An 11,326-nucleotide genomic window follows, 5' to 3' on the forward strand; every position below is an offset into this window, starting at 1 on the left:
ATGCACCATTTATGTGAGTGTAAATTTCACTCCTCAGCTCTAATTATAAGATGGCCTCAATTAAGAATTTCTTGTAATTGGTGGTGTCAAGTGAAGTAAGCAATTGGAAAAAGACCAAGGAGGAACAACCACAATACAAGTAAAAGAGATGAAATCAAGTAATCACAATATCCAAAACGAAGTCACAGTCCGTTCACTAGATTTTTATCTAGTAAAAAGTAAAAAATATATTTTTAGATATATAATTCTTTTATCTTTTCAATGACATAAAAATCATATAATTCCAAATTACTATGAATAAGTTATGATAGATTAAAGATAGAATATAAATAATAGAAAAGTTAAGTGAATAATTTTTACCTCAAGGATAACTTGCTTAAGAAATCAGGAGTTCGAGCCTCACCAAGGCTCACAAGTAGTGTATATTCCCCCCTCAAGAGGCCTTGAGACCTTAGTCTTATCTTCCTACCTTTATCCAAGGTGCTACAACCCATATGGGAATTGTGCACCTCTCTTCCTACAAGGACTATACTACCTACTGGTCCTCCTATTTTCTACTAGTAAAACTACTTTTTTTACATTTTTGACTTCACCATGGTGTTCAAAAATACCCAATTAGCCTTGAAACCTTGCATAGTTTTCAAATCTTGCTTCATTTCTTCATAATGGCTCTCAAGAAGATAAAACTCAATTTTACCAAAGTCTTGAAATTTTTCTCTAAAAATTCATAAAAAATTCTAAATAAATTACAAATAAATTCTAAAAAATCCTATAATATTTCTATAATACTAATATCTATATGAGGCTATATTTTTCTATATTGGTGATTTTTTATAGTAATAAAATCAATTTAAATCTACTAAAAATTATATTTTTTATATAATTAACTAAAAAGACATGAAGCTCTTTTTCATGCTTCTTCTAACTACTAACTAATCATTGATAGGATTTTATAAGTAACTAGCTGTTGGTGCTTACTTTGCAATGCATAAGTCCAACCATTTTAATGTAGTTCTTATATTACAAAATAGTTTAAAAGGAAGGTAACAACAATCTACATATATAAATATGTCTTCATGACCTAAGCATGAATTTTAAGAATGTAATATAATAGAATAGAGTAATAAATTTTAGAAATAAAATGCATCTAAAGATGCATGCATTGGAAAATATCCATTCATTGAATAGTGAAATTCAAGATGTAACCTTCTTCAATTGAATGGTAAGTTGTCTCAATTGAGAAAACATAATTGAACACCAAAAGAATGCAATTGGATGGAAGGGGACGTTGCCAAAGCGTGCATGAACCCTAAACATGCAGAGTTTGAAACAAACTCTTAACTTTTCCATCCACCTGATTCAGGTGTAAATATTTATAGGAATTTATATGACAATGTCATGTAAAAACCTCATGATAAATAATGTTTTTAACCATTCCCACAGCTTCATTGTTGTCATTGGCAACCTTAATGTTTGCAGGATGTCTACCACGAGACAATGCCACATATAATTGACCATGGCTAAATACTTCATTGTGAAGATAAATGCCAACTCGATCATATGATTGGCCCTGCGATTTGTTGATTGTCATGGCAAAAGCACCAGTGACAGGAAATTGTCTCCGACAAAGTGTGAATGGCAAGCGGCTATCGTTGTAATGATGTGTGATTCTAGGAATCAATACCTCTTGGCTACGATAGCGTCCTTCTACAATTTCATATAACAACACATTGGAAGACACTTGCAAAAGATGCAAATGACTACCATTGCACAAACCTTTTGCCGGATTCAAGTTCCTTAGCAACATCAAATATTGGCCATATTTAAGACTTAATTGGTGAGGAGGCAAACCGCTCAATTGTAAAGAATTCAAAAACTCTACTCGGTAATGATGGGCATGTTCATCATTCTCGTGAACAAAATCAGCACTAAAACATTGATGCACATCACCAGGTATACGATCGGTGATTTTTCGATTGATTTCTTGGGCATCATCATTCCGGACAGTCAAAATGACGCGCTCAGAAAAATCAACCGGATCTTCAAAAATAGCTTCAATGAGACCATCTAAAGAATTTCTAGGAGCAACTAATCCTAGCGGTAAATCTACCTTTGGACCAGTTTTGCCCTCACCAATATCTAACAAAAATCGTTGAAAGTCCGGTTGACTTTGCAAACGCATGTTAGTGGTCAAATGAAAATGTTGCATTAGTGGAAATAGATATGAATGTCGCAAGCAAGCTTGAACAGTTTAATTGCGACCTCCACGTACAACTACATGCAAAGTTTGGCAAAAATCACCGCCATATAATACTACAACACCACCATTTGGACTATCTATATTGCGTATATCTCGCAATGATCTGTCTATAGCTTCAAACATAAAACGATGCCCAATACAAGCTTCATCAAGTACAATCAATTGTACTTCACGTAAGCTTTGACCTAATGTAGACTGGGCACTAATGTTACAAATTGATGCATCGTGCAACTGTAAAGGAATAGCTAGAGCTGAATGTGCAGTTTGCCCTTCATTCAAAAGGCATGCGACAATTCCACTTGTTGCCATTGCCATACACTTGACATTACGACCACAAAGATAACCTAATATGGTGTTATACAAAAAGGTCTTACCTGTACCACCAGGACTATCTAAAAAGAAAAGCCGATCTGGAGAATCAGAATTTAAAACGGCAGTGGTCACCACATTAAAAACAATGTATTGTTCTTCGTTGAGCCTACCTACATCCTCTTCTAGAAAAGTAATGTTTTGGTTATCAAAATCAATATTGTCATTGGAATCACCGCCAACATCAACAATGTTTGAATAACCAAACTCATTCAATTCTTCGATATTAAAAAAATCTGTAAGATGTTTGTCTGATGATGACAAATATTCTTCAATGGACAAAATTACTTTGCAATAGCGATTTTGATCATTGCGCCAATCATCAGACATAGCATCAAGATGTGTCTTTAGTAAGCTAAGAGGATCTAGCGGTTGTCCAAACACAAGAAGTGTTGCAAACAACCGCCGAACTTGTTTAGGCAACACAATGACAGTTGCCTCTTGCAGACAATTTTTCCATTCAGAATCATCTTGTAAAAGTCCTCTTGCAATACAAGCGGCCTTGTACGTTGGATGCACTATATCATGAAAACAAAGTAGGTCCTCAAATGAAGTTGGTGCCTCGACATGAGTCAACAACAAATGCAAGTAAAATACTTCGGTACCTATGGGAACCATGTTTATCCGACCAAAAACTTTTATCTTACGTACTCTTCTTTCCCACATGTTATTCTTCACATCCCACTTGTAATAGAGTGGAAGATCTATGTAACAAAGAAGCATATGGTTGCCTTGATTGCCAGAAGCAATTAAGGCACGAATATGGTAATTAAGCTCAAAAAACTTGGTGAGTTTAGTCTCAGCATTTTGATCAATCACTGAGTGCAAAGATGTTCCTTCCTTAAAAGTAACATATTGCTGACCGGGAAGGTGAACAGGCAAACGATAAATACTATGGCTCTTATTATTAGTTTCAAAACCAAAGAGCCTCCAACATGCTTCTTGGGCGGCCACATAACGACCCTTCAAGAAATCCTTAATCTCATCTACCACTTCATCTGTTTCTACAACACCACGATCTGGACCTTTAAAAATATACTTGTGGAGGTATTTGACAGTTTTTACAGAACTGCAAATTTCCACATTAATGTGACAATTAAACCGACCTATCAAATATGGATTGTATGGCACAACCCATCGATTGTCTAAACGGACAATTTGTCCACGTACACATTTCTCGATATATCGACCTTGATTTCGACGACGGTACAAAATATGTCCGTCACCATCCACCTCGGTAGTATCTCGAGCTTGCATCGGATAGTTCTTTGTACATCTATCATCTTCCATGCATGGACAATTAGAATTGTCCAAACCACATGGTCCATGCATCATGTGCTTGGCAACCGTGGCATACAATTACGGTTGTCTATCTAAATCGGGAATCTCCGCACATACTATCCTATCTACAAGGTCACAGTCATTGACCTTGTCTTTCAACCAAAGAAGAATGTGTGCATGAGGAAGACCACGTTTTTGAAACTCAATAGTGTAACAAAGAGCAATTGTCTCTCCTATGACATTCTTCTTCGTAATCTCATCCATCAATGTTCCTAACTTGAGCTCGAAAACATGCACAACAATATCTGGACAATCAGGAGGACTTTGACCTGGCTCAAGCTCATCAAGAATCTCAGGCCAGGTCGGATTACATGTCATTGTCACAAACAAATCGGGTTTTCCTAAAACTCTAACCAAAACCATACTATCATGAAAGAGTTTTTGCATGTATCGGGGAGAACCAATGAATGTTGCAAGTAAGACAATGCGATGCCCAATGCGTGTTCCATTGTCTTCCTGCAAAGCATCTACGACCCCCTCATAGCACTCTGCACGAAGTTCAATTTGATGTTGCCTAATGAAAAGCAAATTTTCATGTTCTACACGTAAATATTGATCCACTACATATTGTTGGAATAATCTACCAGCTTTATGTAATACATTAGATTTTAGGTGCTTTTGAAGCAAATATTGGACATATGACTTTAAAGTCACTCCAGTATCTGCTTTAAAAGTTGGTGACCACCCACATCGTCCATCAGGAAACAACAAAGGATAGGATAAAGCATCGTAAGCTGGATGAATTTCTTTTATTCGTATTAAATCTCCACCACGTTGGTGAAGAATAATATCTCTACCAAAATTCATGTATTGTTCGTCAAGAACAACAGCAGCAACTTCTGGAACTACTTGGCAATTATATCGACGGGGATGTTCACCAAAAGGAACCTCACCAGAGATATGAAGTCCCATGTTTTGTCCCCTTTGAAGAACATCACGCGAAGACTTAAAACCACGAATCAACGCATTTATGGATTCTAAAACTTCTTGAATGTTGTTAACAACATCACGATGAAGATCATCAAAAATCTCTATACGACGATTTGTTTGTAAACCATCATCCAAGAAATAAATTTGTGCAAATTCAGCACCTTCGTCTAAATCGGGTTGTAAATTTCCAATGTGATGGCATAACTCTCCGTTCACACGAAAAGTATATACCCCTCTACCTTCAACTTGGCCAGACTGAAACTTACTACGCATACTTGTAAATGCAAAAGCTTGATTATACTTTCGAATGGATTTAAGGAACTCTCGAGATTTAGGTGTTGTGCCCATATAAAGCTCATTGAGCATTGGATGGACACTGGGGTGATTAACATGTTCATTGGCAATTTTGCCATTGTAACAACAAATGGTATTTTTTTCTTTTTTAAAACAAAAAGCCAAATATTTTGGACATTGGATGTACATTGATCCAACACTATCAACATTGACATCTACAAAATTATCAATGGTAGACAAAGCACGAGCCATTCTCTAGAAAGATGACAATATAATAAAAAAAGTGGAATTTAGGATAGGAGAATGAAGACCCTATCATAAATTCTAAACTCCACAAAGATAAAAAGATATATCAATAAATAGGATTTAGTGTAGGATAGAAGAAATCCTACCCTAAATCCTAAACTCCACAAAGATTGAAAAAATTGATAAGAAAAAGCAGAGTTTAATGTAGGATAACAAAAATCCTAATGTGAATTCCAAACCATTTCAAAACTCACAAAAGTAAGGTTTTTGATAGTACCTTTGTAAGCTTGTGCTCCAAGAAAGTTGCACCTTTTGATGAAATTTCACTCCACTCTAAAAAGTTTACGTTCAATGCACTACACTTCAAAGAAAAAAAATAGATTAGGTTGGCGCTTGCTTTGCAACACATTCGTAGCCAAGAGGTATTGATCTAACACACAAAAAACATGCATGAAAACAAATGTGATGAACATATTCTCAAGCCATACTCTACCTCCAAAGTTTAGACTCTAAATTTTTTTTTTTGAAGACACTTAAAAATGTCGATTTTTGAAAACTTTTGTCACAAATCATTTTCTTTCCTACTAAATGAAAATGCACCTAAAAAGTCCAAATCCGAAGTCGGAATTCAAAAATAATTAGTATTTTGGGAGATATTAACTCACTGTTAAATGAATTTTGTCCAAAATACAATTTCATCCACAATGGATGAAAAACCGTGTAGCAGATGAAAACCATGCAGTGGATGAAAAAACATAGCAGATGAAAAATCGTGCAGTGAATGAAAAATCGCGTAGTAGATGAAAAATCACGCTGCAGATGAAAAATCACAGTGGATGAAAAATTGTTGGGCAAAAAAAAAAAAAAAATTAAAAAAAGTAAAAGTAAAAGTTTCGGCGATGTGCACATCACAGAACAGCAGCTGCTCGTTTTTGAGTCCTTGATGTTTTTTGTTTTTTGTTTGGTTTTTTGCAACTAAAACCACTAAATTTCAACTTGATTTGAAAGTTTAATGTTTGAAAACTTGATTTTATGATTACCCAAAATCAAAAATTACCAAAAATTTCAATCTTTCAAAACCTTTCAATCTTTCTTAATCTTGCAAAAATTGCAATCTCACCTCAAATTTCTTGAACAATCTCCACAACTTGAACTTTGTAACTCCAACTCCAACTCCAACTTTGTATTCAAACCTCCAAGATCACATCAACCAACTCCAACTCCAACTTTGTATTCAAACCTCCAAGATCACATCAACCAACTCCAACTCCAACTTCACAACTTACAACTTCCAACTTACAACTTCCAACTTATAACTCACAATTTACAACTCAATCTTGAAGTGCACAATCCAAAAAATATTTTGAACATCAAATTTGTAATCAAGAGCTTCAAAATTGTAATCAAGAGTTTCAAATTTGTTTTGGGTAAGCTCAAATTGTAACACACACTTTAGATTGCACACACCCACAAACTCAACGTTCAAATTTTAAAACCGCGCAGTAATAAACGGAGCAGTCAACCGCACAGTCAATAAAAGTAAAAGTAAAAGTAAAAGTCACAGCCACAGTAAAAGTAAAAGTCACAATAAATTTTAAAGTAAAAGTCACAGTAAAGATAAAAGTAAAAAGTCACAGTAAAAGGAAAAGGAAAAGGAAAAGTAAAGTTGACTTTTGATAGGGCTTATGATTTTAGTAGTATGATACATGTAGATAGGATCCAATGAAGATATTGGTTTTAATAACTAACTCTTAATACTTAACAATAAGAAAAATACTAAATTAACTAAGATAATTGCCTCGAAGACTTATTAAGACTCTATTTTTATAACTTTGCTTCTCATAACACTTTTGTAACTTATAAATACTTCTAAATTATAATAAATATTCGAATAGTCAAAAAAAATCTCTACTCTTAATATTTGTATAATTGAATGACTTAAAACTATGTTTTTAACTAATCCACTAATTAAGGTCAATTTTTGGGACTCACAAGATAAGATTTGGAATGACCATATATATTGATTGTTTATGTTGTATTTGCTTCCTCATAAAAGTCATTCCTACAAATAAGTTTTTAGCCACAAATCATTTTGTTATCTCACTCAATGTGGAAGCACAAAGAATCACCTTGCATCTATTATCTTAGAAGAAGATTATCCTTATTAGCCAATCAACTTACTTATTTTTCACTTCTAGGCACAGCATATCAAGAATAATGTCACATTTGAATTTTCTTACCTTGAACTTTTCTTTCAAGGCAAAGGTATCATTCAATCTCAAGGTTTTTTCTTCATATGTCTTACTTAATATGTTCTCTTAGTCATAAATTAGATATAGAATTTATCCTTTAATCACCTTAGTTTTAATTCTAAGTCGGTTTACAATCTTAATCAAGATATAATTTTTTGTAGAGCCACAATTTATAAATACTTGATACAGTTGTCTTCTTAATTGACCCATTAGATACACCAATTGAATCTTTTGATAGTTGTCTAAGGTTATGTTGTTTGTCTTTAAGAGAAAATAATTATTTCTAATACAGCCTTTGGTGCTTTTATTAGGGGGTCTTATTTCCTTGTTCCACTTTTTTATCATCTTGGTGAACCTTGAAATTGTGAATCCATCTTGATTTGTTGATATCTAAATATTGACACTTCAAAAAATCTTTGATCTGATGGCCTGGCTTCCAATAGTTATAATACAATTCCTTCTATGCTATTATTTGTCATCTCTATAATGTCAATGGTCCTTACAAGGTATCAATCTCCATTGGCATTGGTTGTTGTGCCATAATATTGGATAGTAGTATAATATTTTGTACTATAGATTATGCTCTAAAATTTTTGAAATCTATAGCATCAATCCTCTTTACAAACTTAACTACTTCTTTACATGTTTGAGGATCCCTTAATTCCACCTCTTACTAAATTATAGATTTTAATCTTCATACAAATCAATCGTTTATCTCCACCTTTGAAACGTTGTTAATTTAGAGATAATAAAACTTGAATTAGGAGACATAATCTTACATTGTCCTATATTGTATAAAGTTAGCCAATTAATTACATACTAACTTTTCTAAATTGATGGACTGAAATTAATTATTAAGTTTAGTTTTAAATTCCTCTTAATACATAATCCACCTTGAGTTCTATAGTTTTGAGATCAATATTGCCACTAAATAGCTCTTGCTTCTTTCAAATAATTAGCTACATATATGATTTTTTGAATGGTATTTGTTCCAAATAGTTAGAAGTATTGTCACATACTGAAGAGCTATTGGTATACATCTTTTTGTCTTAAAGTTTTAGAATATGTTTTGAGCTTGCTTAATTTGAGCTTAAAAAATGTCAATTTCTTACCTTCAAAGCTTCCATTTGTCCTTGTAGAGTAGCTATCTATCATGGATATATACATATAAATCAATAATTATCTATATGATTAAATAAAAGTAGATAAAAATAGATTGATTTTATAATATCTTCTATAGTAGTTTTCTAGAAGCTTCATAGATATTGCTTTGATTTTAAAGGTATCTATAATTGACTTTTTAGATTAAAAACGTGGTCAATAAATTAGCCATGTACCACAAATGTTAGTAGCTTGAAGAACAAGCTAACTATGTAGCACACACATAGAAAACTTGTCTTGTAAGCTAAGGCATGTATCTTGCAAAATCAACACATATTAGAATTCCTATAGAATATCACCACATAGCTCCTAATTAGATAGTATATATAGAGGCAAGAGTAAAGTCCTCTTCACTCTTATCAATTCTTTCTTATTTCTAGTCTAAATTCAAGAGTCTCTAGTTTCTTTGTCTTTTAGCAATAGTCATTCTATTTTTTTTTTAATATATATATTTTTTTATTTTATTATACTTATTTATTTACTTTCATCAAGTTCTTTTTCTTGATATTGTCTAAATTAAGAGGTGTTGTACTTGAGCCTCTATCTAGGATGGCTTTACCATATCTTCTATGCTACAATTTCTTTGTCAAATTTTGCTATTATAATATCTTCTATCCTTCAAATTGACTTCTTAAGAATAGCTCATAGTAGCTCTAAAACATTAACTAGTGTGACCACAATAACTGACCTTTAACTAGATAATAGCTATTAATATATTATCAAAGAACATACTAATATTTGCTCTAATATCAATGAAACAAGACTAAATTCTCTTAAAGATCTAAAATCATTTTAGTCAATAGGAATATAAATTCCATCACAAAATGGGACAAAATGGATCAAAATAAAATTTAATAAATATAAATAGAAAAGAACATGAAAGACAAAACACAAAAAAAAAAAAAAAACAAACAAACAAACAAAAAAAAAAAACAAACAAACAAACAAACCAAACTTTACTGAGAGAAAGAGACCAAAGTCATACCTGATTGAATGTTCCAAATAGCTTCAAAGAGTCCTATTTATATTCTATCCAATCATCTTGGAATTTTTCAAAATAATATTAATAGTAGATCCTATCAAGATAATTTTTCTTTTAAAAGATTTTAAACATAGGCCTCACCTTTGTAATGACAAGCATTTATATATGATTCTTGTGCATTGTTGTTTATCTCTGTAAATCCCATAGATGCACATTTCATTTGATACTCTTTTATAGCTTTTTTATATTCAACTAAAGTCTCATCTTCCATATCAACCTTATTTCTAGCTTTTGACATTATAAATTAAACAAATACTTCTCCTATCTCTTCTTCTTCATCCATAGTTACTTGAATATTCAATGCGTCTACCATAATAACTTCAGCTGTTATTTGTCTCTTTTTCTTTATCACATTGATGATCAACTCATGAAAATCTTTTTTACCTATACCAAGAGCCTCTCTTAGAGTGAATTCAATTTTTACATCTAAGATTTTCTCCTTTAAAATGATCTTCATATCTGTAGATGTTTCAATGTCAAATTGAAGCTTATAAGTAAGATTTTTACCTTTAAGTTTGCTTGCATCATCTTTCTCCTTCTCTTTGTCCTTCTTCCATCACTCTTTTGGTAATGGTGCACCACCAGGATGAGTGGATGAAGGAATTTTCTTTGATATTTACTCCTTAGAAGCTTCTTTGTTTCTTAAAGACTTCATCTTATTTTCAGACTCAACATCCTCATCATGATTATTTCTATTTCTTTTTTCTTCAACCATGGTATCACGCAAATCATCATCATATTTGTTTCGACATAAATATGCTTTAATAATAATAGTATCAATTGGATCATTTCACCCAGTCATTTTTTTTAATAGCTTCAGTTTCCCGGATCATAACTTCTATAATTGGTAAAGAACTAGCCTTAATTACTTTTTGTTCAATTATAATAGAGTAAGATTTAGCTCTTTTTTCTTGTATAGAATTATTCTTTGATATTTACTCTTCCACCAATGTTTTTATGCCACCTTTCCCAAAATTAGTCTTTAAAGGCTCATCTGACCTTGTGAGTCATATCTTGCCCTCTTTGAAATATATAATACCATCTTTGATTGCATCTTTGTAGTTGTCACACTGTGAGCCATTGAATTGACTCACTTTGATATTTAGTATGAAAAATATACTTATTGTGCTCAAAATATAAATTTTATGAGTTAATATTAGAATTTTAAGAAAAAAATAGAAAATAGATTGCTTATAGCGCACATATAATCTAGAATAGAGTTTAATAAGAAAAAACTATAAAGACTATATTTTTCTAATTAGCTAGTAGTAGAGGAATTATAAGAGAAGTAGTCTTGATATCAAAAAAAATAAATAAATAAATAAATAAATAAATAGTGAAGTTTATTTATGATGGATTTGAAGATTTTTTCCAAATTCAACAAATCCAAGTAACAAAGTGATTCTTCTAATTTATGGAAGCCTTTCAAAT

At 32.2% G+C, this 11,326-nt stretch overlaps 2 protein-coding genes across 2 annotated transcripts; both read right to left on the bottom strand.

The window, feature by feature from the left end:
- Positions 1-1,396: 1,396 nt before the first annotated feature.
- On the bottom strand, positions 1,397-2,182 carry LOC112286256 (uncharacterized). Its single transcript, XM_024528016.1, has one exon. It carries the CDS (start codon positions 2,180-2,182, stop codon positions 1,397-1,399), a length of 786 nt encoding a protein of 261 aa, XP_024383784.1.
- A 69-nt stretch (positions 2,183-2,251) lies between these two features.
- LOC141045270 (uncharacterized) lies at positions 2,252-3,886 on the bottom strand. Its single transcript, XM_073533147.1, has one exon. It carries the CDS (start codon positions 3,884-3,886, stop codon positions 2,252-2,254), a length of 1,635 nt encoding a protein of 544 aa, XP_073389248.1.
- Positions 3,887-11,326: the final 7,440 nt, after the last annotated feature.

This window comes from Physcomitrium patens, chromosome 1 (assembly GCF_059467195.1).
Source record: "Physcomitrium patens ecotype Gransden chromosome 1, ASM5946719v1, whole genome shotgun sequence".
In the NCBI taxonomy this organism is placed as follows: Eukaryota; Viridiplantae; Streptophyta; class Bryopsida; order Funariales; family Funariaceae; genus Physcomitrium; species Physcomitrium patens.